General features: G+C 42.1%; 2 protein-coding genes and 1 long non-coding RNA gene across 11 annotated transcripts in view; 1 reads left to right on the top strand and 2 right to left on the bottom strand.

Moving 5' to 3' along the window:
* Positions 1-177: 177 nt before the first annotated feature.
* On the bottom strand, positions 178-10,510 carry TATDN2 (TatD DNase domain containing 2). 2 transcript variants are annotated; one of them, XM_081184035.1, is made up of 7 exons: positions 10,401-10,510; positions 9,296-9,672; positions 7,080-8,450; positions 5,252-6,133; positions 3,955-4,082; positions 2,629-2,812; positions 178-1,740 (listed from the first exon to the last, which is right to left on the bottom strand). In XM_081184035.1, exons 2-7 carry the CDS (start codon positions 9,656-9,658, stop codon positions 1,600-1,602), a joined length of 3,069 nt encoding a protein of 1,022 aa, XP_081040161.1. In that variant the 5' UTR covers positions 9,659-9,672; positions 10,401-10,510; the 3' UTR covers positions 178-1,599. The 2 variants fall into 2 exon arrangements, with proteins under 2 accessions (XP_081040161.1, XP_081040162.1); XM_081184036.1 differs by lacking the exon at positions 10,401-10,510 and adding an exon at positions 9,914-10,303.
* Positions 2,819-12,710, top strand: LOC308581767. The gene is made up of 2 exons (XR_014005265.1): positions 2,819-3,801; positions 12,220-12,710. It is a non-coding gene; the product is annotated as an uncharacterized lncRNA (long non-coding RNA).
* Positions 12,711-13,001: 291 nt separating this feature from the next.
* Positions 13,002-27,879, bottom strand: part of IRAK2 (interleukin 1 receptor associated kinase 2) — a 30,687-nt gene continuing 15,809 nt past the window's right edge. For 2 of the 8 annotated variants that reach the window (XM_081184109.1, XM_081184103.1), the window contains 10 exons: positions 27,319-27,428; positions 26,572-26,766; positions 25,249-25,298; positions 23,707-23,821; positions 21,513-21,622; positions 19,809-20,004; positions 18,066-18,128; positions 16,024-16,224; positions 14,144-14,645; positions 13,002-13,173 (listed from right to left, as the gene is read on the bottom strand). In XM_081184109.1, coding sequence (XP_081040235.1) covers positions 13,061-13,173; positions 14,144-14,645; positions 16,024-16,224; positions 18,066-18,128; positions 19,809-20,004; positions 21,513-21,622; positions 23,707-23,821; positions 25,249-25,298; positions 26,572-26,766; positions 27,319-27,428 — 1,655 coding nt within the window. In that variant the 3' untranslated portion in view covers positions 13,002-13,060. Of the gene's footprint in view, positions 13,174-13,342; positions 13,423-13,977; positions 14,038-14,135; positions 14,646-16,023; positions 16,225-18,065; positions 18,129-19,808; positions 20,005-21,512; positions 21,623-23,706; positions 23,822-25,248; positions 25,299-26,571; positions 26,767-27,318; positions 27,429-27,879 lie in introns of all 8 variants that reach the window. The other 6 variants (XR_014005112.1, XM_081184106.1, XM_081184105.1 and 3 more) reach the window with 6 other exon arrangements.

The following is a 27,879-nucleotide window of genomic DNA, read 5'->3' as shown; positions in this document are numbered from 1 at the left end:
GGTGTCAAACAGCTAAGTTTGTGCTCTGGTGATGTTTTAAAGATGGAAAAGTGAGAGCTGTCTTATGACTGGAAAGGGAGAGCATGGTTTTATTGTTATTCCTGCATATAAACATACATACATACATACATACACCTCACACATGTGTGCAGAAGGAAAAAGTTACTTAGAATGCTATTTTCACAAACATTAGGAAACACTTTTAATAAAACAAATAGAAGTATATACAGAAGGACCTTTCCATATAACATGAAGACACTGCTGAACTGAAGGCAAAGGAAGAGCAGAGAACAACAATGTTTGCTTTCCATGTTATTGGTTGCAATACTTTAATTTCTTGCCCAAAAGTCATGTATACAACATGTATGAATATTTATATAAAAATATGTTTATTTACAAGTAATCTTTTTTAAGTCCAAATAATACATAATAGAACAATATAGAAACATGGAATCATTTTTCTTTATTAAAAAGGAACCCACTGCAGAGGTTAAAACTGCCTAATTAAAACAAAAACAAATCATGGTTTACCACAAAATAATCTTGAGAGCCTATTTCACTCCCTTGGTTTGTTTAATTACTTTGTGTGTGCTTCGGTTTCTGGAGAACACAGTGTATCTAGAGTAGCCTTCCTCACCCTAAGGCTCTCCCAATGCTGTTGGGACTCCAGCTCCCATCAGTCCCAGCCAGCATGGGAGTGGTGGTCCAACAACATGCAGATGACACCAGATTAGAGGTTAGATCTAGAGAGTATTTCACAGCCCTTTCAGTATCTCTGAGTTATTATGCAAATTCAGTTCAGTTTAAGGTTCTTGCCATATAGTTTATAGACATCCTTAGAAATGATCCTTTGTGCTAATGCATATGGGGGGGGGGGGTTACTATCATATACTGGTAATGTATGTCACTACTTCTTTGAGTATATCCATGCTATACCAAATGGAAGGTTTTCAACTAAGAATATATGGTATTGCAGTTACATGGACTGCAGCTTCAAGAGAAATAATCAGACAAGGCAAAGACAATTTAGGAGCACTTTCTTTTTTAAGGCTAAGCCTCGCCTTACCAGGGGTAGCCATCAGAGTCCACTGCCCATCATTCCTGGTCACTGGCCATGGTGGGGCTGGAGTTAATGGAAGTTGGAGTCCAACGTTTGGAGAGCCCCATATTGACTACCCTGTACTAAGGCATCCCTGGCTTTCTCCTTTCTATTGGAAACTGGCCTTTTAAGAATGCTCAGTTATAATCTCCTTCAGATACATTAAAAAAAGCAAATAAAAAAATTTAAAAATCAATATGCTGACAATTTTTTGGCTGCCCAAGATAATTTAAAATTAAAAAAGAAAGCCACTCTTATGAATAAAATCAACACTAAGGCACCTTAAAAGGAAGGGAACAAATAGCAGAGGGGAGGGGAAGCAGCAGGAAAAGGTGTGAACTTTAAAGGACTGTGGTTCAATTAAGCACTTATTAATATTTTCCTTGTTTCCAGAAGTCACAATATCCAAGCTGGTCAACATTAATGTGCAGGTTCCAAATTTATATTTACATAAAAAAGTATTTCCTCATCAGCTCTTTTCCACACTCCCTTGTGCTTCCCTACAAGTCATATATTCTTTTTGTGTTTTGTCTTAGAATGCCTAACATGGCAGGCAATGACACTTCCTTGAGCCGAGCAATCTCTTTAACGGTGTGCAGAGCTACTCCTGGATGTGAATACTGGCATACAGTCTTCGGAACCTGGAAAAAGAAGCAGCAGAGTTTTAGGAGATAAGGTTATTGTCTGCATTTGTGCCTTCAATATTTCACATTTAACAAACTCCCATCCATCTTTGACTCCCTTATTTTTGAGTATTTCTGACCATGGGATCTCCCCCAACAAAATCATAGAATGGTAAAGTTGAGCCCACCAGGATCATTCAGTTCAGCTACCTGCTGTGCAGAAATATTTTGCCCAACACGGGGCTCAAATCCATGATCCTGAGATTAAGAGTCTCATGCTCTACCAACTGAGCTATGCCTCAGTAGCTCCTTTAGCTTTTTGAAATCAGCCTTCTTAAAGTCCAGATGGCATGTCAGACCTCCTGCAGCTGCTTCTTTCTTGTAGTTTCCTGCCCATTAACAGGTAGCACCGCCTCAGTTTTCTGCGCATCTATGAAGCTACTATCCCCAGTACCAGGTGTTTCCCTGTCATCTGTAATATTGTCTCCCTCCCCCTCAGGATTTACTTTAAGCTCTTCTGATCAGGTTTGTGAGATTCTTACCAAACACATTCTTGCCAACCACTGTGAGGTGCAGCCTATCTCTTGCCAGAAGTCCTTCCTTGAGGAAATGGAGACCATGGTCCAAGACCCCAAACCTTTCCTGATGACCCCACCTGTGTGGGCAGTGATTGACTTTTGATATTTTCCCCTCTCTTCCTGGACCATGACTTTCAACAGGAAGGAGTGATAAAAAACCCCACTGCATTACGCTATATGAAGGGCCTGCTTCACCCTAAACCATTAACATTTTCTTTCATACTACACCCTAAAACAAGAAAGGACATTATTTTAATGAAGTATCAATCAGCACACAATAAAGGGACAAAGGATTGCAAACAACCCCAAATAAAACAAAATACCTTACCTGCCTAGGAAGGAAATATGGTGCATCTGTTTCTACAACTATTCTACTTAAAGGGATTTTCTGAACTGACTCTCTAGCCTCTGTAGCAGATGGATATGTCAGCAGTGCTGTGAATCCAACAGTAAGATTTGGAAAGTAGTCCAACAATGGTTCTATGGCACTGTATCTGCCAGTAAAGCAATGCCTAAGATAGAGAGAAAACAATGGTCATTCTGCAACATACGATGGCCAACCAGCAACAGGAAAACAGTAATGCTGGCCATGCTAAAGACCACACAGCAAGCTGGACACAGAATGGTGGCTGCTATGTTGTTAATTTCTTCTTGGAATAAAAGCCACACTTCAGCTAAAATTGGTTGCGGAAGCTGCAGATTATAATTTTAATACTATATTCAAGGAATTACAGAATCTAATTTCAATGAAATAGAGACCTTCGAAGCATTCAAGTTATGTCTTAATTTTCACTTATGATTTTCACTTATGAAAAATTAAATGGTAACTTTTTAAATAGAAAGGGAGATTTTATTTATGTATACACCACCTTTTTCTCTGACAGGAAATCATGGCAGCTTACAGATAAAATAAGAACAGCTAAAAATGCTGTGGTGGGTGGGAACAATAATTAAAAAACAATTAAACACACAACACATATCTTTTTGAGATGTGTACTAAAAACATACAATCACAACACAAACTGCATGGCACCAGCCCCCAAATTAAAAGCAGCCAGTTCCCCAAAGCATGATCGAACAAGAAAGTATTCACTTGCCAGTGGAAAGACAATGAGGGAGCCAGCCTAACTTCTTTAGGGTGGAAATTCCAAAGTCTGGGAGCAGCCACCGAGAAGGCCCTCTCCTGCATCCCCACTAAGCATGCCTGAGGGTGGCAGGACCAGGAGAAGGGCCTCCCCCAAGGATCTCAGAACCCAGGCGGGCTTCTGCGAGGGAATACAGTGGTACCTCGGGTTAAGTACTTAATTCGTTCTGGAGGTCCGTTCTTAACCTGAAACTGTTCTTAACCGGAAGCACCACTTTAGCTAATGGGGCCTCCTGCTGCTGCTGCGCCGCCAGAGCACAATTTCTGTTCTCATCCTGAAGCAAAGTTCTTAACCCGAGGTACTATTTCTAGGTTAGCTGAGTGTAACCTGAAGCGTATGTAACCCGAGGTACCACTGTACATTCTTTCAGATAGCTTGTACCTAAGCCCTATAGGTCTTTGTAAGTCATAACCAGGGAATCACAGCCATATAGAATTTTAGGACCTCTGGCCTTCAGCTTCTTTTTAAAGTCAAGGATGGGTAGACTTAAAATTATTTAATACAATTACCTGTGTATCTTGTAGTCTTTGGGTACGCATTTTTTCATGATTTCCAACAAGTCATCATCAGCATCTCTGCAGTGAATTACCAATGGTTTCCTTAAGGAAACAGCAAGATTCAGTTGCCTTTCAAATACCTGAAGCAAGCAAGAAAGGAGTATATTTTCAAATGCTATTAGAACTGCCCTGAGAACAAAACTGTAAGATGTGCGGAAAACAATCTAGTACCTCACTCCACCACTACCATTTATAATCTTACTACTTTTATCAACACAGTCCATTTTGTTAGGGAGTGGGGCGGGGGGGACATAAGAGAGAGAAAACTGTCCAGGAGCACATTTTCATTGATTTCATTTTAAAAGGCATTAAAGGAGCAGACTTGCTGAGCTTCAGTGTCAGTATTGTACATGATGCTGATGCAATTAGGAAACACCACATACTAAACTAAAAGCAATATGAATAATTTAACATTGGATAAACAGATCAAATTGTAGATACAGTACTGACATGTTCAATAGATTTCCACTCATGCAACAGCTGCTGTAGGAAATGAAGCCAATTTTTACCAGTTCCTCTTCCTTCCTGCAGCTCCCTAGCCACTGAACAGCTGCTCAAGAAAACTTAGGGACTCTTCAAGAGAGTCCCAGGGGGTTGCAAGGGGGGAAACCAGTAACTCTGGATCCAAGCCGTTCAATGTATAGTTCTGTGTCTAGAGCAAGTTTTTCGAACACATTTTCTTGAGAATTGTTCTTTTGCAGCCAACTAATATTACACATGATGATGCATTTTTCTTGCATTCTTCCTGTTCTGACCACTTACCTGAGCTATTGACCAAACATTTCTGCTAGTAGGTTGTTTGCTACCATACACCACTGCAATACTACTTTTTGGATGTAGAAATCACGTGCTGCTGAAATTCCAAAGTATGGGGTATGTCTCTTTTGCTAATGTATTCAAACCAAAGCCTATTACGAGTGATTAGATAACAGAAATGCTTAAGAATTATTTCAGCTTCGTATCACCCCCGTGTTCTAGGTCAGCACTGCACATTAATACATTTAACCAGCACTACAAAATGATTTAGCAACCAATCCTCTTATTCTGTGGATTGCAATATACTCCGAGCAATGGACTGGAAAGGTGTTTTTTTCCCCAAAAGAAAGCTACTGTCATCTCAACTTAGTGGGTTTTTTGAACAACTGCTTCACAACTTTACAGACCAATGACATCTTACAAAGTGAATGACTTGTTTCTTCACAAATCTTAAGAGACACTGAGCACAAAAAGTAACAGCACTCTCCTTTACCTTATGTTGCGTTGGGACCTCAGTGCTACATTTGTAAGAGTAATCCAGCCCCATTTCTCCAAAGGCAATAGCTTTGGGGTGCCTCATTGCCTGCAAGATACTTCTTTCATGAAGGTCTGTGTAATAACGTGCAAAGTGAGGATGACAGCCAAATGCTCCCCAAACCATGTCTTCCTTTAATAAATCTTCCCATAAGTAGTTGTTCAATGTACGAGGATCACAAAAGTCAGCTATACATCCCTGAAATTCTTCAGGAAAGCTGCTACTGTAAGTCTTTCGAAACTTAGAAAAAGTGCCCCTGAAAGCTGTCTTTGTATATAACATATCCAAATGGCAGTGGGTATCAATAAATCCTTCTTTTAAATATTTAGGCAGGTCATCAGGCAAATCCTGGTTTACACATTGATTGACAAAAGACTCTGACTTGCGAGATGTGGAGAAAATAGGAACACATGATGCTACTTCTTTACTCCATCGTCTGTTTTTCTCTTCATCGACCAGTTGAGAACCAAGTGACCGGGGCCTAACACGCACACAAGGTTCTTTATCCCTTGGTGTAGTTGATGGGCTATCAGTTGAGGTATCTAATGAAACATCACAAAGATGGGTGGCATATGAGGTATCTTCAGAAGAACATGAAAAAGAAGAACAATCCATTGGCTTGCTGCAGCTTGTCCAATACTTTGTATAGTCGCTCATTCTGCGATTGTACAAATGAGGAGGATACATCACCAACTCTGTTGCCAACTGTGAAGTCTCCACTGTTTTTGGCGTACTGTGGTTTGGGATAGAATCCTCCTGGGAGAAAGTACTAGGTGGTTCTGCATCCTCCATGTCAGACCAATCACTTTCAGCCGAGGACTCTCTTTCTTTCCCCATTAACTGCAAGTCATGAAATAAAATGAAAAAATCAATTCAGCTTGGTTACCTTGCATCTGATTAGTTTAAATTATATGCAAGGGAAGATGACCAGGTCACAGGGGAAGAGGACAAAAATACAAGAGGTATGCAGATTTTGTTTTTAAAAGAAAAATAGACATGGCTCTCCAGCTAATCTCTGTTAGGCCTGCCATGCCTATACTGGTTTATAACAAAAGTAAAGGAAGATATGAGGGATTTTTTGTATAATTTAAGGCAACAATATGTGAAAAATGCTTAAGAATTGTAACATGCCATTCAGACAACTGGTAGAAAATGCACATTGAAATAAAAGCATGTTAATCTTGCAGTTTGTTATTCACAGAGAGCAAACACCACTTTATTTCGGATATTTGGTAGTCGACCACAAAAGGTAAGTAAAATTTGAGGATCACTGAAGACTTCTGTATTGATCAGCAATGCTATATGGGACACAATTTATTATTATGAGTGTCATCCAGAAAAGGCCACATGACATCATAAAAAGGATGAAATCAGTTTTGTACATTGCTACATGGCAACTTCTAAGTTAATGGAATTCAGAAAACTATCTCTTAATCCTGAATCATACAAACAACAAAGGTTGTATTTGTAACTACTATTTTGTCTTACATCCTGCACCTCTGAAAACCACTACTAAACATTTCTACAACCATTTGGAAGGATTCTGTGTTTAAATAGCACCTTTTAGTAATTTAAATTTAAGTTTAGTTTAAGTTTCCTTAAACTACATTCTTTTCCTACTAGCTCAAGGGTGAATCCTTGAAGCTATCTTAAGGATTTCTCAAACTTTTGGGAATGTGTTTACTTTTAAGTGCTGGCTCTTCATTTGTGTGAAATCAATTACATTTCAGGAACATTTAGCTACGGTTTCATTTTGAAAACCTTATTCCACAACAGAATGACTCACCATCTCATTTACTTCTGAACTGTGGTCATCCACAAACACAGGTTTTGGAGAAGATTCCACAATAACTGTCCTCTGGAAATTCACAAACTCCTTTGCAGCAGTAACACAACGTGCATCAGATGAACTGGGGCAAACATATTTTTCTTTTGGCACAGTTTTCTGCTTTGTGAAGGTACTGTTGTATTTTGTTGTAGTTTTCTCACTGCTGCAACCTTGCTTGAACAGTTCTTCACCTTCATACCTGGACACTTCAGACACACTTCTCAGCTGGTTTCCTGGTCTCCCATACTCCTTTTTAGATGGACTGGCACAGGCATTTTCATCATCAGTTTGACTTTGCTGTTTGGTGGACCCTTGCTTATATTTTTGCTCTCCTTCAACCAGTAAAAGGTGAGATGTGCTTTTAAATTTACCATCTGATCTGCAATGCTCTCTGCAATCCTTTTTTTTACTCCGTCCAACAGAAATGTTGGTGTCTTTTGGCTCCTTTTCCAGTTCTGGTTCATCTTCAGATCTTGATAATGCAGACCTTGATAATGTATACCTTGAGCTGCCCGCTGGTCTAGAAGCCTCTTTTCCACTATGCCTAGAAATAATGTTTTCTTCTTTTGCAGCAACTTTCTGAAAGGTCGACTCCTGCTTAACTTCCGTTTCATCTTCAAATCTTGTTAATGGATGAATGTGCCTTGAGCTGCCACCTGGTTTGGAAGCCACTTTCCCACTATGCCTAGAGGTTTTCTTTTCTTCTTTTGCAGCAGTTTTCTGGAAGACAGAGTCCTGTTCAACTTCTGGTTCATCTTCAGATCTTGATAATGCACGAATATGCCTCAAGCTACCCTTTGATCTGGAAGCCTCTTTTCCACAATGCCTAGAGATATTATGTTCATCTTCTGCAGCAGCTTTCTGAAAGGTGGACTCCTGTTTAAAGTCTTTTTCTCTTTCTGAACTTGAAACTACAGATACACGTCTTGAGCTGCCATCTGACCCATGAGACTCTTTTCTATCCTGCCTGATAGAAATATTAATGTGCTCTTTTTCTATGGTTTTCAGACAGTTTGACTCTTTTCCAGGTTGCTGCTCTCCAAGTTTTGATGCTATTGAGGGACGTCTCAGGTGGCCAGTTGATTCAGATGCCACTTTTTTAGGAACACTTTCTTCCAGGGTTCCATTTGGAGGTGCCACCTCCCTTCTAGGTCGCAGTGGTCCCCCAAGTATAGCAAGCAGAGCTTTGCGGTATATTAGTCGAGATCCTTGGTCCTGGTCTTTCATTCTCCTCCTGCCACATTCAGCACCTGCTTCCTTTGAAGCACCTTTTCTTTCTGTGCTTGGTGTGAGGCTTGGACCTGTCTCACTGCAGCCATCTTGTTTAATCTAAACAGTAAATAACAGTGTAAACTTCATACAACATACCTAGTATCCATTTCATAGAAATGATATCTTCACATTGTAGGTTAAAAAGGCCAGCCTAAAAGAACCATACAACAGTTTGCAAAAAAAAAAAAAAAAGGGGGGGGGGTTGGTTAGGGCAAATTAGTCCTAAGCAACTGGACATAAATTAACAAATTTCTGAAAACCTGACTATCCTCAAAAAGTATGAAAAGCTACCAAGGATGCTCCACTAAGGCTGCAATCCTAAGGGGCAGAGAGAGAGAAATGTGTTTTAACCATCATATTTAAAGCACTGATGAATCCACACTGCTACTGATTCCCATTGGCTAGATTTCTCATTGGAAACAGTACGGGACAGACTTACACCAGGTCCCATGTGGGAATATCTCTCTCTCTCCAGTTTGGAGGCACTTCAAAGCTGCTGAGAAGACTGTAAATCCAAAGACTCAAAGTATTTCACAGTCCCCCCATAACATGCCCACAAACAGCTTAAACATGTCCCGTTTGGCCCAACAACTACAATAGGGCCAGAGTTATAATAGAGGCACTGTGGCACTGGAATCAGGCATAAGTTCTAGCACTGGAGAAGCTCTGGTATATACGGCTCCCTCTAAGACACTTCCCAAGGGACAAAGAATTGCAAACTGAATACATTTTATTTAAATATTCATACAATTTCTATCCTACCCTTCAACAAAAACTCCCAAGGTAGGATTTTATCATCCATGATAAAAACTATAAAAACAAACACACACAAGTACATTATAAACAAATGCAATTCCCCTCGACCCTGTCTGATATTCCAATATTTGTCATCGCTTATCTACCTTTTGTTTCAAGGATTCTCGAGGCGAAGACGTCACATTTTCCTCCGACATGTCACTGGCGGGACGTTTTACAAGGAACAGTTTATTGGAAAGAGGGCGGTCTGGGCTCTCTCTAAGAATGCTGTCAATTCCATCATTCGTTTCAGTCTCATCAGAGGAAGAATCCGCTGCAGCGAAGGAAGTTCTCGAGAACGCTTTATAAGACTCTGGAGCTTTCCTGAATGTAGCCGTCTCAATGGATGTAGCAGACCTACTGCTAGAGGAAGGCTGTGACGGCGCTTCTTTGGCGAGTTTGCGATATTTGGCGGGCGATCCAACAGACAAGCTGTCCCACTCTATTTTACGCCTCCTGTTTGGCTGCATTGAGGCTGGATTACCTGCGCATGAAAAGAGAGAAAAGCCAGAGTTTTTAACACATACACGCTGCCCAAGCTTGTGCCGCAGAGAGACCGCACATTTCTGTAACGTGTGAGAACAGCAAGGGATTAGAAACATGTCCTTTTAAAGTATGAACTCATATGTGTGTATGCAAAGACTGGAGAACAGACTGCCATGCTCCCCGACTTCCACCACAGTTTCTCAAGCGCGCCCAGGCTAGTGCCCACAGAACTCAGGTACCTGTGCTTATCAAGGCCCTGATCCACCCATGTCACCAGCAACTCGCCAGGGCGCCTCTTTCTATCCTCCCTCCTTCAACACCCATAAAGGAGGACCAGAGGAAGAGGCCGGAGCTCCCAGCCTGCCTTGAGTGGGAAGCAGGAATGAGGGGCGGGCGGGACAGTTGCCACAACCCGCCTAACTCCTGGAAGGAGGAGAGAGGCAGAGAGGCCAGGAAGAGCTTTCCTCAGGGGCTGCAAGCGGCCCCCCTCCTTGCCAAGCGCCGGCAGCCATTGGCTGCCTTCACCGGGGGGGCCCGCCCCTTCGGAGACGAAGCCGCCTTCTTTCCCTCCCCGCATCAGCCGCCCCCCCCCCTTGGGGGAACATTGCCCCACGCGTGGCTTCCACTTTTCAAACTAGGGCGGTTGGCAGTTACAAGGCCGCGCGGCGCCTCCCTCTCCCCCCCCGCCCCCGCCCAGGGCCCCACTCTCGTCGCTCAGTACAGTACCGCGCGCGCCTCCTCTCGCTTGCAGCCGCCCTGTTCTTCACAAAGCTTAGGGGCGGCAACCGAACGCCGGGAGAAGCAGGGGGGGAGGGGGGAAGGTGTTGGACAGGCTCGTCTTCTGATTGGGTGAGAGGAGGGTCAGGGGGCGGGCGCGTGGCCGGGCGCAGGGGTCCGCGTGACTGAAGCGCAGGGCAACATAACGGGAAGAGGAAGCGAGCTTGGCGGGGGGAAGAAGCGCGCTTGCGCAACCTGTTCGGCAGCTGGTTAAAGTTGGGCGTGAATGGGGCCGCGCCGGACGCAGGCTCCGTTCTTGTCGCCGGCTGGCGAAGACCCCGCAGAGAGGCCGTCCTCTCCAAAACGCCCAATTCCGTGGGGAATTGTGGCTGGTTGTGGTATTCAGACATTTCTATGCAACTGGAGATGACCACTGGGGCCTTAGTCACGTGCTGAGAGCAAACAATTGGGATCCAAGCAACCCCATCTGCAGAGAGACACTCAGATAATTGAACCATCTTGCTAGGGCCCTACAGTGTGGAGTATGAAAATACAAGGCACTTTAGTGATAGCTATATATGGCCCACACTTGATTTACCAGCATTGTGGAATTCTGACCTTTTTAACCGCTTGAAATGTTGTGAAGATGGTTTTTGAAATGTTACTGTTGAGTTTTACTGTGTACTGTATTGTACTTTATGGGATTGTGTGCTGCAACCCGCTAGGGGTCCCGATAGATGTAGAGCAGGCTATTATAAACAAAACAAATTTATGTTCAGTACCATAAACAGTGGCACATATAACTAGAGAAAGAATTTATATGGAGACAGAACACCGTAGACCATTAAAAGGACCACATTCACAAAATAATTTATTTCAAATGTATAATTTGTTTTAAGCATTTGGAGCAATGAACCTGAAAAGTATATTGCAATGATGAGTTATGGAGCTCAAAGGGGGGAAATATAGCTATTCAATAAAGCCATGGAACTGCATAATAATCTATTTCTGACATCTCTTTGGATGCTTCAGACCGGAAGCTTATACAAATTTACTTAGATGTAAGCCCCACTGAACTTAATGACACTTATTTTTCAGTACACAAGTCTTAAGATTGCACTGCAAGACTTGCCCCTGCAACCCCAAAACTCCAGCAAGCAAAATTATTAATGCCAAAAAGGATAGAACACAATAGATGCAAATATACTTCAAAACTTAGTTTTTTAAAAAATATCAAAGTTCTGAAAATACAAAAAATACAAAATATGCTACAAAATATTTCCAATATACAGTATTCATTAATAGCTTCAAAAGGTAAACACTGTCAGTGAATAAATAGTTTTATAATAATACCATTAGCTTACTAGCAAACTTAAACCCCCAAAATCACCAATACAGCATTAATATTTTCTATACAACCATCCCTTTGAACCACTTACCATTAGGAGGTAAATAATGCAGTTTTGCTGAAGAAGCAAAAGGTTGTTGCTACATGAAACAGAAGTACCAAGTCTATCAGCTAGAGTAATCTTGGATTTGTTGTTGTTGTTTAGTCGTGTCCAACTCTTCGTGACCCCATGGACCAGGGCACGCCAGGCACTTCTGTCCTCCACTGCCTCCCGCAGTGTCATCTGCATATCTTGGATTTAGGACTGCTTAAATCTCTATAGTATTGAAATATGTCTCATTCACAGGATTTTGCCAAATTTGGGCTACAATATTAATACCTGGTATTATGTCCTATTGGTTTACCTGGTAATATGTCCTATTGAACTCAGTAGAACTTACTTCTGAATAAGCATGCATAGGACTGCATTGTTAGTGTGAGTTACTGTATTCTGAATTATATTTCTAAGGAATGTACAAACTAGACAGTCCTGCAAAATGTATATTATTTTAGCTGCTATAGATGCATTTTAAATTTAGAGCAATCAGAACTCTGACCAGTTTTGTCTGCTTGGATGCAAAGCACAATATCAGTTCTGTATATTGCATCACACTAGGGTAACCTATGTTCAAACCTCCTTGTCTATGAAGTTCACTGAGGTGACTTTGAGCCAGTCATCATCCCTCAGTGTAACCTAACTTGCAGAGATGTGATGATAAAAGGGGAAGAAACATGTGTGCTGTCTTGAGTAATTGGATATACATGTAAGAAATGAATAAATAAAATCTAAATACAAATAGAATTCTGACCATAGCAGTTCCTTAAGCAAGTAACTTAAGTCTTCATGTTGTAAAGAAGAATTCTCTTGCCATGTCAGAGGAGGTTTGTGTAAAATAAAAAGACAATGATAAAACCATGAGCAAGAGAAGACCCCCCCCAAAGCATTTTATTCATAGTGCAGGCAAGCACTATAAATGTACCATAAAATTCAGTTTATACAATGGCTAGAGAAGGATGCTTTTCCCTCTTGTTCTGTTCTGTGCTTCACTTTGGCTGCAGCCTTTGGTTTCAAGAGTGCTGTGTCTACCAAAATACATTTCAATCACAGCCATAAAGCTGTGAATATAATCTTCTTGACACTAATCACCTCAAGTGGATGCTCTCCCCATCCTATCCTATATATTGTATAGGTACCCAATGTAACTTCAAAAAATGCACTGTGCTTTTGTTTCTACTGCCAGTAAAGTTTAATCTTCTGCAAACTGCATGGATGATGATTTAGTTACATCAAATCTTCAAGGAGTTCACAAGTATTTATCTTATTTTCTTCATACAATAAAAATCGTTCCATCATCTTTTTCTTTTTATCGTTGATTTTTATTTCTTTCACCCCTGCTGAAAGAAAGCGCAAATAAGCAATGTAATATAGTGACATTACAAATAATGTATACAATCACTAATTACTGAGGTAAAAGTTATTTTGAATAAGCTATAGAATGTTGATTTTCTTTGAGTTAACCTGAAGGAATTGCTGAAAAGTTGCTTATACTTAGGAGGGGCTAACCTGTGGCCCTCCAGAAGTTGTTTACAGCCTCTTGTCCATTACTAATTCCAGGCACTTTTTCAGACCCTCAACACTTGGGTCTAATGTAAAGGAGAGATAGAGGTGGATGTCATCGGCATACTCATGACGCCATTGCCCAATCCCTGGATGATCTATCCCAGGGATTTTATGTTATACAGCAGGAGAAACTACTGCTAAGGAATCCATTTTCCCCCAAGAGTCGATTCATTTTTTTAAAAAAACTGAGGGCCACTACAAAATCGAAACTATTGCAGAATAAGCGAAGTATGATGACAACATGAAACCCATCTACCACATCCTACATGATACCAAAATGGTGTTAATTACATGTCACATAATTTAGCTCCAACAGTCCAGGTCACAGTATAATTCTGAAGTTGCCTATTTTTGTTTTAATTGAACTTGCTTCCCCATGTGCTTGGAACTATCCTAGAACCCTTGCATGATACCACTTCTCTTACTCTTTCAAATCCTTCCTATAAGTCCACTTTTTCCATAAAGCCTTTGACACAACTATCTAGTTCCCAAGCCTTAATGAAATACTCTCACTACGCCTAAGCATCTGAAACAGCCGCATATTCCTTCCCTGTTTACCCTTCATCCACTTCTCTCACCTTTCTCTTGTCTGCCCTGTGGCCAATTTTAGACTGTCAGGTTTTCAGGACAGGGATCATCTTGCCATGCAAATTGATGAAATAATAATATTTGTATTACTGTTATTATATACTTCATAAATGTTCCTAATTTTCCTCAAAGAATATTTAAAAGTTACCTTGTTACCTTGTGAAGAACAGGCAGCACCAGAGCTTTCCGTATTTGTATTTGATGGAGTTGTTTTATTTAAAGAACCAGTTATTTCTAGTGGCTCCTTATTAGAGTCCATATTTTTTGTTGAGAAGACACTGCTATATTCTGAATCTTTTGCCAGAGGCTTTGTGGGAGAAACATTTTCTAGATATTGAGAGTTGTTGCTTGGTGGCTGGCAGGCAGCATCAGCGTCTGTAGGGTCCCACGAAAAGTTACTTGATTCATCTGACTCGCAAGGGACCCGTAATATCTGCCCAGAGTATGTTTCAGGAGACATGGCGCTCATCAAAGGTGGCAACAAATCTCCACAGTTCAAAGACCTGGGATTTGCTTCATTTGAGAAACCAAAATGAAGGGGGCTGGCTGACTCATCGTTTTCTTCTGGAGTATTCATGGAGAGTCCATGGTATCTGTTCCACTCGGGCATTTTCTGACACTGTATTTGATGATCTGCCATTTCGATTATTTCATGCACCTGTTTTTTTAACAGCAATGTTAAAACAGCTCATTCAGATTTTCCTCACTGAAAGAATGCAACTGCTTCCTTCAACACTTAGGGACACACACTCTTAAGCAGACAGGTAAGTACTTAAGCAAAAAAAGTACCGTATTTTTTGCTCTATAAGACTCACTTTTCCCCTCCTAAAAAGTAAGGGGAAATGTGTGTGCATCTTATGGAGCGAATGCAGGCTGCGCAGCAATCCCAGAAGCCAGAACATCAAGAGGGATTGCTGCTTTCACTGCGCAGCGATCCCTCTTGCTGTTCTGGCTTCTGAGATTCAGAAATTTTTTTTTCTTGCTTTCCTCCTCCAAAGTGGTCTGGTGCGTCTTATAGAGCGAAAAATACGGTAAGTACTAAGAAAATGAAAGGAGTGGAACTTTGCCTGCTCCCTCCACTCATGACACTGCCTGTCCTGCTGGCCTCATCTCCAGCGTACATCCACTGTATAGTAAGGGATGCCCACCAACACACAGGAGCCCCAGTTGTGTGAAATGCCTCCAACTGCATGTGTGTAGGTGACCCTTTGCAGATGTCCAGACAAACTCATAAAGATCAGAGGCATAGGAGCAGCAGGTCAGAAGTGAGGCCAAGGGGTTGCGATCTCAACCCACTCCATGTGTGACCCCTCATCCCCACCCCATTCATGAAGAGGGATATGGTTTATAGACATATTATGAGTGCTGGCATTCGAGGAACGAGTTTGGAGTACTATGCTGTCACCTCATCACCAGCAAGACAGCCTGTATCTACTGCTGTGAGGGTGGTGGCCCCCTGCCCTACATCTGTTGGCCTCAATCCTTTATAGATGTATGGTCTGCCCACTATATGGAAAAAAACTTGGACAATCTTACATCCACCTTTTCTACAATGATCTAAGTCACTGTTTGTGTAGCAACATGGTGCTTATTGTAGTAAATGCATAAAAAGTGAAGAAAAGAGTCTGTTTGCAGACTCTGGTTTCCTTTCTGATCAAACAAATCTTTAGTGTTTTATCTGTTGCCGTGTTTCGTGGCTTTATCGCAACGGATATTTTCATTATTCTATAAGCGGTCTCGTGAATCTTTTTATTAAGGAGCAGGGTATAAACAAACAAATGTCCCTCAAGTCTAGGGATATATATCTTCCTGTCACTCTTTGCAGCTAAGACCAGTGTGTGTACTCGTGGCGTCCAATAAATCAAGAATCTGTTCTGTGTGCTGATTTTGCACAAACTAGCTCCCCTACCCCAAATAATAGCCAGATGCAGGACAATAGCAGAGATACAGACCTGCACTACTCGGCTGCAAAGCTATAAGAATGCAGGGCAAAGCTTTGCTGTTGTAGCAGGAAGTGGAAAGAGAAGGACACTTACCTCTGCCATGTTAGCATTTTTTTTCCGCAGGCAAACACAGGAAGCAGTGGCCAACCAAACAGCAGTCATTTCTGGTAAGTGACCTGCAAGCTTGTCTTGATATTTGTGACATATTTCTGTGGCAGCGAGTCTTTCAAAGGTTTTCTCCTTAGAACTGGATAGTTCCTTTGCCGCCTGGATTTCATCAAGGAAGACATCTTTCTATGGAAGAAAATGAGAAGGACAAATGCAGTGTGCTCAGCTCCTTTTGTACGAGAACAATATTAAGCTGGCTAGCTCATTCAGACGACTGCCTCAAAATTACACTATGAAGCAGAGGACAGTGTTCATATTTAATTTTCATATAATTAAGGCAGGTCATACAAAAAATAAATGGCAAGGTCATGAGAACTTAAAAACTACTATGGATTAGTTCCAGCGACATAGGATTGCTCTCTAAGGGCTTGTCCACACTTTCGCTTGTCCTGTGCTTAGAAAGCATGGGTCCAATAAGTTTTCTGTTTGCCCCATAGCTTGCCTAGGGAAAACCCACTCTTTAGCACTGAATCAGAACAAACATCAGTCTGCAGAAAACCCGTTTAATGTGTGCTATGATTCAACAGTAAATATCAGGTTTTCCCAGGGAAAGTGGCAGAACAATCAGAAGTTTGGATGAGTCCTGTGTGTGTTTTACTGGGAGGGGGGTTTCCAAACTGATTTCCCCTCCAGTTCAAGTACTTTTGGTTATTGCGAGAAACAACCTCTTAAAATATTTATGCCGGGCCGTGCTACCCATTAGGGTTAGTGGCGCCCTGTGCCATGGCACCCACCCATCGGGGTGCCCAGCAGCGGGAGTCCAGGACTGACCGGGAACGGCTGCGAGGGAACGCTGGGTGGCAGCGGCTCTTCCTACGGCCAGCCGCACTCTCTCGCTTCCTGCCTAGGAGAGGAGGCAGCGGCAGCAGCGTGCAAAACTACGCAGCGCCCATCTCCCTCCTGTCTGCCCGCCGACAGTAGTGGGACTGCTGAGGAAGCCCGCCTGGCAAGTGAGCCTTGAGCTGCCCAGCACAGGGGGCAAGGAGGACGGCGAGGCGGAAGGGCACCGAGAACATTGCCCCGTCCGTTGAGGAAAAAGGTGGAGGAGGGATTCAGTCAGATTTGGGGCATGGGAGGGGAAAGCTGGGGGGGGGGGCGCACTACCATTAGGACTCAGTTCAGAGGTAAGGATAGACTCGAGAGCGTGCTCTCCATGCAGTTAGTGGTTAGAAACAAACAAACACCAACAAAAAGTCCTTTAGATTCAGCAAGGCTTACTCTCAGGTAAGTGCAGCTGCAGCCTTTGTGACCCAAGTTTCAGGTCCTTTTTAGGTTCAGGATGTCACCACTTTACACCCCCCACCCCACCCCCACAATATCTGAAAACGTCAGCTTTGTACTTAAACACAAATTGGCTGGGAACTTCATTCTCTGTGTCTTTATCAAGGTCAACAACTCTGGGGAACCTTTCCTACAACTTTGGGGTTCCCTCCCCCTTAAAAAAGGTCTACAACTCTGGGAAACGTGGGGGGTGTGTGTGTCAGAGGGATCTGTACACCACAGCACAGGATATGTTAAGAGGACCCTGTATTTATGCAGCATGTAAAAATAATATTTTTTTTGTTTACTTTGCTAAGTATATGTATTAAAAAAATGTTCAATCAGATCCAGTTCAGCATTCAGCTGTCTAAGGGTTGTAAAGGCAGTACTAGGATTTTGGATGTGGCAGTCCCATTGCTAGCAGTAGGTGTGGGGGGGTATTGGGTTATTGTTTTTATTTTGATTATATATTTTGTGGTTTTATATTTTGATTTTGTTCTGTGAAACCGCCCTGAGACCTCTGGGTATACGGTAAGTTAAATAAATACTAAATAATTTTAAAAAGAGAAGATCTGGCATATACTGCAGAACACATCTGCATGGGAAAACATATTTTGGCATCAGGATTGTATTCTTTGGACCAGGTTGAAGATCTTCTATCGGGAATGATCCTGCTTCAAGCACCAACACACACACACTTAACTTACCAGGTAAAAAGGATGCCTTCCTTCATCCATTGCCTTCATGCCAGTCAGTATCTCTGCTAAAACCTTGAAAACATTATTTTTATAATTACATACTTTCCTTTTTTAGAATGGATTATTCCTTAAGATCAAAGGAATATCAGTATTCATTCTCTGCGCTCAAACGAGATGTCCATTAAGCAAACAGTCATTACAAGTAGTGCAATTACTATATTGAGGGATGTGTATATTGCACAGCTTCTGAACTGAAGTAAACAAATAAATTCAGTGTTCAGAGAAATTGAAATCTGTGGATAAAGGATGCCAATTTGCAGGTGGATGTTTAATATTGCCTAATGTATTATTCTGACAGCCACAGCCACTAAGAACACTGAAACCCTGCCTCTGAAAATTGGCAAGTCTTACTTAGCCCTTTTCCAGACCTCACCAAGCATTGCTTCCAGCACTTTTAGTCTGTTTTCACAACCATTCACACCAATTGAAGGTGTTCACATGACTCAGGCCCCAAATACTTGTGCTCATAGTTGCTAAGAACACTTTCCTATTGGATGTCTCAAGTTATAAAATTGGTTAATGTGCATTTAAAATGCATGCGACTGATGGCTGCTGAGACCTAAGGTCTAGAATTCATGCAATAATGAATCAATGGGTCACTATATCAATTAAATCTGGACTTGTGGGTTGCCATACCAAAAAGGTTGCAAACCACTGGTGTTGGTTACACCACTCAGTGTAAGTGTTCCAATTAGTCTGGCTCAGCATTATCTACTCTGACTCACAGCTTCTATCCTACATCTCAGGCAGAGCTCTTTACTACTAATAATAATTTTTTCTTTATATCCCGCCCTCCCCAGCCGAAGCCGGGCTCAGGGCGGCTAACAACAATAAAATAATGCAACATTCTAAAATCATTTCATTATAAAATTAATTCAAATCAAATTAATGGCAACCATTGGGCTAGAATTCTGTGAAGATTGCCAAAGGAAGGAGTCAGGCTGTGCCCTGGCCAAAGGCCTGGTGGAACAGCTCTGTCTTGCAGGCCCTGCGGAAAGATGTCAAATCCCACAGGGCCCTAGTCTCTTGTGACAGAGCGTTCCACCAGATTGGAGCCACAGCCAAAAAAACACTGGCTCTGGTTGAGGCCAGCATAACCTCTCTGTGGCATGGGACCTTCAAGATGTTTTTGTTTGAAGACTGTAAGTTCCTCTGTGGGGCATACCAGGAGAGGCAGTCCCATAGGTACGAGCGTCCTAGGCCCGTATAGGGCTTTAAAGGTTAAAACCAGCACCTTAAACCTGATCCTGTACTCCACCGGGAGCCAGTGCAACTGGTATAGCACCTTGCAGCAAGGACCCCGTAAGGAGTCTCATTGCGGCATTCTGCACCCGCTGGAGTTTCTGGGTCAGTCTCAAGGGCAGCCCCACATAGAGCGAGTTACAATAATCCAGTCTGGAGGTGACCGTCGCATGGATCACAGTGGCTAGGTCAGGGCGAGAGCTATCAGCCAAAAAAATTTTCACTAGCAATGTCTAGAATAGAATCTGGCTTTTTGCCTGCAAAGAGTGTGTCCTATCACTGATTTATGACCTATAATTTTCCAGACCCAGAGTCTGATTTTAAAATAAAGTGACACTATGCTAACTCATTTGGAGAAAGCAATATATGAAATTCACTTCCATGAAAACTTGCCAAACCCTTGAGATGAGGATCATATATAGCATTGCACACAACAGGTGGGCAACTTACTATTCCACAACCAAATATGTCCACTTTTTCCGTTAGCTGCCCGTGCCTGACAAAATCCTCTGGGAAGTAAGCGAGAGAAGCTTGCAAGACTTTGGTTTTCATCACAGAGCGCTCAGATTTTTTCTCTGCAGGCTGCAACCTGAGACCAGAATGTCCAAGTTGTGGTGCAAAGTTTTCATCCAATAAGACATTGGAACTGTGCAAGAAAGATAAGAAGTGCAAGTAAAAGTTTCAATAAAGCACAAGTTTAAAGTTTCAATAAAGTTTATAAAATAAAATAAAATCGAAGTGTAATGCAATATTTGCCTTGAGTAAAGCATATAAATGAATCTTAATAAACAAACAAATGTGGGTCCCAGTTCTGAAGACTACTGAGCTACAAGAAATTGTAGTCATTCACATCTGAAAGTGATAACGTAGCCTGGGATAATGCAAACTAATTTAAGTACCCTTTTAATTAATAAGAGTGTCCTGACAAAGTGCTAATACTGCAAAGATATACTGAGGAAGAAATGGTATCAGTCTTATTGAACTGCAGTGTTTTATTTACACCTATTTTCCTATTAATTGTAGGGCAAATAATAAAAAGGTAAAGGTAAAGGACCCCTGACAGTTAAGCGCAGTCGCAGACGACTCTGGGGTTGCGGCGCTCATCTTGCTTTACAGGCCAAGGGAGCTGGTCTGCAGGCAGTTTTTCCGGGTCATGTGGCCAGCATGACTAAGCCACTTCTGGTGCAATGGAACACCAAAACCAGAGCTGTGAACAGAAATGCCGTTTACCTTCCCGCTATTTATCTACTGGCACTTTTTTTTTGGCATGCTTTCGAACTGCTAGGTTGGCAGGAGCTGGGACCGAGCAACGGGAGCTCACCCCGTTGCGGGGATTCGAACCGCCGACCTTCTGATCGGCAAGCCCAAGAGGCTCAGTGGTTTAGACCACAGCACCACCCATGTCCCTAGGGCAAATAATACATCACCCCAAATGGTGGATTTTGCAAAACCTGGATCCTAAGAAAATGTGAATGTAGTTGAACATTTGTAGCAATAATTGGTGGGCAGAAGAAATGAATGTTACTCTTCTGGCAACCACTAATTCTTCCCTGTATAAGTGTCCTATAGTCATTGCCCCCTGAGCGGGGCTTACTTTTGACTGGGATGGAAATGGGCTAAAACCAGCAAGGGATAATCAGCCAGTGGAAAAGGATTCCTCCCACTTCCACGCTGCCTGCTGATTCTGCATTGGAAAACGCACCCTCAGCCAGCCAAATGAGGGAAACATGTACCGTACTTTTCATTTACAATAAGTATACTATTTGATGATAAATCTGTTGATGATAAATTCTGATTTCCAGTCCTAGCAAAAGAAAGAAGTATTTCAAAGAAGTAGAAAACAGAAAGTTCCAGTAAGTGCAAAGATATCTAATCCTATCACAAACACATTTCAAGCTTATTGCTCTTCAATACAGCTGAATTATAACTGTAGTACAAAGCAAGAGATGCTGTAGGCATGTCCATCATTGTACAAATAGTCTGCAACTATATATGCTTTTCTATCCAAAAACCAATAATGAACTGAAATGGAACCAATTTCTATTCTTGTCTTGCAACAAAATCTTTAACCAATTGAAAATGTTCACCAGTTTATTAAAATATATATTTTGATGGCATAAAGAAGAGAACGGTGTTTTAAAGTCAGCTCCCCACCTTTTCACATTTCCATGAATAATTCCTAAGTGATGCAAGTGCCGAACAGCTTGAACAAGTCCCAAAGAAATTTTGATGCGTTTCTCCCATGTTAGTGGTTCAGAACCACCCTGCAACATAAGGATAGAGATTGTGTGACCATCAACGTACCTTTCTCTGTAGGAGTAACCAAGCTCTTTGCTGGCCCAAATTTTCTGATAGGTGGACAATTAAATCTCATGCTGGTTCAACGCAGGAATCAAACAATTCACAGGACTGGAGGGAATAGTTTCTCTCTTTTAAAATACAGACATGGACTTGTCTGGTTGTTGGTTCATTAGGGGAATAAGGTAACAGCAGTACAATCCAAAGGTAACAGCAGTACAATACCTAATAAAAGTCATTACACTTCTGTTACTTTTGGACTGATTATCTGAGCAGAACAGATTTCGAACTCCAATACTGCACAGATTCCGTAACTGGGCATCAAGAGAACTATGCTGAGCACATCCTAGGATTGGCCAGTTCTTATGGTATTTCCCCCGTTTAATCAGTAGATTCTATGCTACAACCTGCTTTTTTAACCTCACCCACCCCCCCAGTTTTCAAAAAATGTTGGCTCAGGTGGGGGCTGCTACACTTCACAAATCACAAGTCCAAAGAACTAGTCATACACTTCTTTAGTTTCTTAAAGTACAAGCAGAAGCTGACAGACAAATCCTGCCCTGACTCACCTTGTGGCAGTAAATATTTTCCCCACATAAAAGTACGTGTAACCTTTTCAATACCTGACGCAGGCAAATGTTTGAACTTGTTTCTGCCCCTTTCACCACCAATTACTCAATGACCTTTGGGAAAGGGCCTGTAGTCCAGCGGCAGAACGTCTGCTTTACACGCCGAAGGTCCCAAGTTCAATCCCCAACATCTGGGAGTGTCCCCTGCCTGAAACCCTGGACAGCTGCTGCCAGTCTGTGTGGACAACACTGAGCTAGATGGACCAATGACCGGAGCTGTGTACAAACCAGACACTTAAAGACCACAGCTATACACACACAAGAATCCTGGGAACTGCAGTTTACTCCCTCACCAAATTATAATTCCTGGAACCCTTAACAAACTACAGTTCCCAGGATGCTTTGGTGCGGGGGGGGGAGAGAATGTGCTTTAAATGTATGGTATGTATGCAGACAATGTGTTACGAAAAGAATGTGGGTCAGCATGTCTACTTGGTTTAATATCATTCATTGATTCAACAGTCCCACTCCATCTCAAAAGTTCTGAGCAATACACACACACACACACACACACACACACACACACACACAATTACATTTAAAGGAGACTCAATTTAAAGTCCTAAAAATAAAGACCTACATTGGCTCCCAGTACGTTTCTGAGCACAATTCAAAGTGTTGGTGCTGACCTTTAAAGCCCTAAACGGCCTCGGCCCAGTATACCTGAAGGAGCGTCTCCACCCCCATCATTCAGCCCAGACACTGAGGTCCAGCGCCGAGGGCCTTCTGGCGGTTCCCTCACTGCGAGAAGTGAGGTCACAGGGAACCAGACAGAGGGCCTTCTCGGTAGTGGTGCCCGCCCTGTGGAACGCCCTCCTAACAGATGTCAAGGAAATAAACAACTGACTTTTAGAAGACATCTGAAGGCAGCCCTGTTTAGGGAAGTTTTTAATCTTTGATGTTTTATCGTGTTTTTAATATTCTGTTGGGAGTTGCCTAGAGTGACTGGGAAAACGTAGCCAGATGGGTGGGGTATAAATAAATAAATTGCTGAAAAGGAGACAGCCCAACCTCCTATGACTAGCACCTGGGGCCACGGTGTTCTTGTTCTTGCCTTCATCTCTACAGCTACAGTGATTAGCAACTGACTGGCCACTGCAGCTGATTTCTTTCTAAAAGGAACAGGGAAGCAAATAACTGGCCAGTGACTGTGGCCAAAGTGCCTTTCCTCTCATCTGTGCAGCCAGGGCAACATTAGCATCGTACAAGGATAGTCATATGATGCCCTACAGTTGTTGAAGTCCGCAATTCCTATCAGCCCCAGTCGGCAAGACCAGCTGCCGGATATCATGGGAGTTGTTGTCCAGCAACATCTGGCGGGCACCATGTTGGCTATTCCTGGTATAGTACATTAGAGTATGTCAGCTTTTAACACAGTATTTTTGTGGAACTGTGACACAGCATGCAAACTGGTTGCTTACCTGACACTGTAGTCTGTCCATCAATGATCCATTAGGCATGTAAGGGTATATCAGGCAGTGAAATCCACATTCTACAGTAAAGCCTAACAACCGCAGAATGTTAGGATGGCAACTCCTAAAGGGTATTTGAACAGATATGTGAGAAAACGTAATGTGCCAGAATTTAAGATACCTACTTAAGAACATAAGAAGAGGCCTGCTGGACCTGAGCAAAACAGCACTCTCTGAACCTGCGATGCTCAGCAACTGTCATTCAGAGGCATACTGCAACAGTGGAGGTAAGTGGTGGGGGTAGATTTCCTGTTCTGCCTCAGGTGGCAAAATGGGTTATGCCAGCTCTGATCTTCACAGTTCGGTATGCAATCTTTTCAATCAGTAGAGAGTACTAAGTCTTGGATGTTTCTCTCGCTCTACACACTGCCATGTGAGATTAGAACGGAAATATGCCTCAGGCTTATGCACACACACCCCACCTCAATTCATCACTACTGCTTCCTGCATGTGAAGTAAACTAACCAGTCAAGGACTTCTGCTCCAAATACTGAAATGACTTTCAAAGTCTAAAAATATGTGTATGTCAGCAACCCTTCTGACATGCTTATATTTGCATTACAATTTCACTGCTATGTCAAAACTGAACTGAAGTGTTTTAGGCAGCACAGGGACTTATTTTTACATACAGACCATAGTGGAGCTCCATCAAACTGTGCATACAAACACACATACCTACTTGACACTTTTCTACTGCATGCTACAGAAGAACCACAAAATTATTTCTTATAGTTAGTAAGAGTTGTTATCTGTATTGGATCTGAAATTATTTTACATATGAAGTGTGCACGAGGAGGCAGACAGACAGACAGATATGGGATTTTTAAAACTGTCTTTATGTTAACATTTTTACTGTGAGATCACTTGGAGATGTTTCACGGGAAGTGATTCATAAATGGAATCAAATAAATAAACAGTTGCCTCTCAGTGTATTTGTTAGGGGTGTGCATCAGTTCTTGTACCCTGAATTACAGGGACAATCTGGATGAGTCGGAGAAGGGTCTCATGCTTTGGAGCTGGATCTTGCTACATCAGGGATTCCTTGAGCTATTGGTTGTTCAAAAAATGCACATCTGTTCCCCTTCCAAGCAGACTGGGGAAGTGCCCAGAGCTTGAGTGCAGTGGACATAATGGGGGAAATCTTTGATTCTGACAGACAAGTAGCTTTTAATCGCAGTTAATTATTTTCAAAGATTTTACAACAAGCAAAGGCACAGCAATAAATATTCAAAGACTGCGTAACAGCCTGGAATGTGTGCATTTGAGTTACAAAGGAGAGAAACACCAAAACAGCCTCCACTTATTTACCATTCTCTGTCATGTAATGGTAAATTTTCCACACACAAACACACACATATCCTGCAGGGGCTAAAAGATCCAATGCCTCCTAGAGCTTCTTAGAAAAAGAAGAAGGCTCATTTGCATAATTCAAAAACAAAGTAAACTGAAGCCATTTGAGCAGACACCATCAAGTTTTGTGTAGCTACATACCGGAAGCAGATCTGTACCTCTGTACGGAATAGTTTTTGTGTCTGATTTTGCTGTGAAGCATAAAAAGAGAATACATTTATTTTTTGCCTCAATAGTCAACTCTGTTTAAATGATGAATATATGTATATATTCTAATAAACCATATATCCACTGTCCGCTATCTTAAGCAGATAATTAAGCTTCAGTAGCACTAATCTGAGCCTAATATTAAAATGCTGAATTGAGAATGGAGGTGATGCAGTTGGTATTTTAACTTTGATATCTTTTAATTTAATCAGTATGCCAACCCCTTAGAAATCTGCTCCTTTGTGCATAATAATAATTTATTTATACCCCACCCATCTGGCTGTGTTTTCCCAGCCACTCTGGGCGGCTCCCAACAGAATATTAATAATAATTAAAAAGTGATAAAACATCAAACATTATAAACTTCCCTAAACAGGCCTTCAGATGTCTTCTAAAAGTCAGATAGTTGCTTATTTCCTTGACATCTGATGGGAGGGCATTCCACAGTGCGGGTGCCACTACCGAGAAGGCTCTCTGCCTGGTTCCCTGTAGCGCTTTACAAATGTCATTTAATCCATACAGGGGATATCCAACTAAGTGCCATGAGCCCTGTTGAGGTGTCATAGAGGGAGTGATCAGAGCCGGAGGATGAGTGGGGGAACTCAAAGAGCTGGTGCTGGATAGTCTTAGGGAATGTCCCATTGTGTTCCAGGTTATTATTTCCAAACCTCAATAGGTGTCTGATCCAGGGGGAGGGGGAACCCAGTGGCCTCGGGCACAGAGAGGAAGACCCCAGGGAAGGATCAGGCAGTTAGCAGAGGAGCATGCCATCCCTCCAGATACACTCAGTTCACTGCCTTCTGCTGAGCCTTTGCCACCTCCTTCTGCCACTCAGGTGTGTGTCCCCACCCCCCAAATATCTCAGGACTCCAGCTGCTTGCTGTGCTAACAGCTGTGCCCACCCCACGTATCAAAAAGAAAGTGTGCGGAGGGGAGCATGTTGCTTGCTGGATTGACACCTTAGCGTGTACTTAGCTTCACATGTACCTGCTTGCACTTCTAACCTGTCAGACTGGTTAGGGCCTGGACACTAAGTCATCCTCTCTGTATGGTTAACATTGGGTTTAATTACACTGTACTTATTTTCTTTCCATAGGATTTTCCAATTCTGTGCTTGTGGGGCTTCTACCAAATCAACAGAGGTCTTAAGAGGGGGAGTTTCAAGAATCCACTGTAAGAATTCAGTGGAACACCTATTTCTAACCAGCTTTTCTAATTTTTGTTGAATTTATGGCTTAAATGAAGAAAGTCACCTACCTCTTTTAGTCTTTTAACCACGTATAAATTGTTGTCCCTGCAACCTTTGTAGGCAATGGCAAACATGCCTTCACTGATTCGGTTTTCCTCACTGAAGCCACTGGTGACAGCTTCCACTTCTTCTGGAGCCCACAAAAGGCTTGCAGTGAGGAGATTAGGAACAGCTTCCTGTTGAGGGATGGGAGAACTGCCAGGCTAGAGATTTCAGAGAGAGAAGACATAGCAGGGTCACTCCACTGAATACCACCAAGGGGATGTCACACCTGTCAAACAACAGATCCATTGCTACTTGACCCTGAAGGATATGAAACAGCATTTTTATGGGCAAATAGCACCTGGGGAGGGAGGGTGAATTTCAATGGGAAATCACTGCTGTGCTCTGATCCACTTCAAGAGGACATTGAATCAAGGCGCCATGTGGCTTCTTTTCTTTTAAGCAAGAGTGGCTAGTTTAGTCACGCTTTTAAAAAGGAGTGAATAATATAACATGTAGTTTGGTCCTTGCTTATTCCTGACAAATTACAAAAACATGTAAAATATTGGACACAATTTTTTAAAAAACAATTTCTTATTTATATGTATAAATCTGCACCCAAACCAACAAGTTCAAATTCAAACAAGAACAAGGATTTTTGACTGAACATTAGGAAGAACTTGGGTGCAAGCTGTTTTGATAGCAGAACTTTCAGCGGGGTGAGCTGGATGATATTTAAGGTTCCCTTCTAAATCTATGAATCTAACGTTTACCTTGACACTCGGCAATACTGGTGGATTTGAACGTAAAGAATGTGGAAGGTCCATAGAAGTTGGAGGTGGGGATAGAGGAAACAAATGTGCCTCTGGTTTTAGAGCAGGATCTGAAAGTGACAAAAATAGGTACTTTAAGAACAGGCTATTTGTGCAACCTCGAGGGCCCCACAAGAAATAGATTTGTTTTGTTCTGAACATCTGTGTCCGCTGAAAAAAAATCACAGGGTTAGAAGTCCTCCAGCATTTCACACCAGTTGTTCCAACAAAAGAACACACTATCATGTTCTCTGCCACTCTGATCCTCTACATGTTTGCTTGGAATAATGTCCACAGAGCGAAATGGAACATTCTCTGCTATCAATGTGGTTACATATCATCTGACCATTTTGTAGCCTTTCAGACATATTGGTTAGCGGGGAAACCTTAAGGCACTAATTTGAAGTACAGTATTACAAACCACTTCATGGCTGCTTAGCTGTAGCGTTTATTTTTATATATTTTTTTTAAAAAATGTGTTCAGATTAAGATGGCAAAGATCACTACAGTCATACCTTGGAA

Source organism: Podarcis bocagei (genome assembly GCF_964188305.1).
Source record: "Podarcis bocagei genome assembly, chromosome: 2".
Taxonomy (NCBI): domain Eukaryota; kingdom Metazoa; phylum Chordata; class Lepidosauria; order Squamata; family Lacertidae; genus Podarcis; species Podarcis bocagei.
The sequence above is the reverse complement of the archived record's forward strand: the minus strand, read 5'-3'. Positions and strand labels throughout refer to the sequence as shown.

Excerpts from the sequence above, each read along its gene's own strand:
- TATDN2 (XM_081184035.1), bottom strand. The coding sequence starts at position 9,658 with ATGCAGCCAAACAGGAGGCGTAAAATAGAGTGGGACAGCTTGTCTGTT. Across the intron at positions 8,451-9,295 it reads GAGAATCCTTGAAACAAAAG|ATTAAACAAGATGGCTGCAG; the intron begins GTAGATAAGCGA and ends TTTACTGTTTAG. Across the intron at positions 2,813-3,954 it reads AAAGACTACAAGATACACAG|GCATTGCTTTACTGGCAGAT; the intron begins GTAATTGTATTA and ends TCTCTATCTTAG.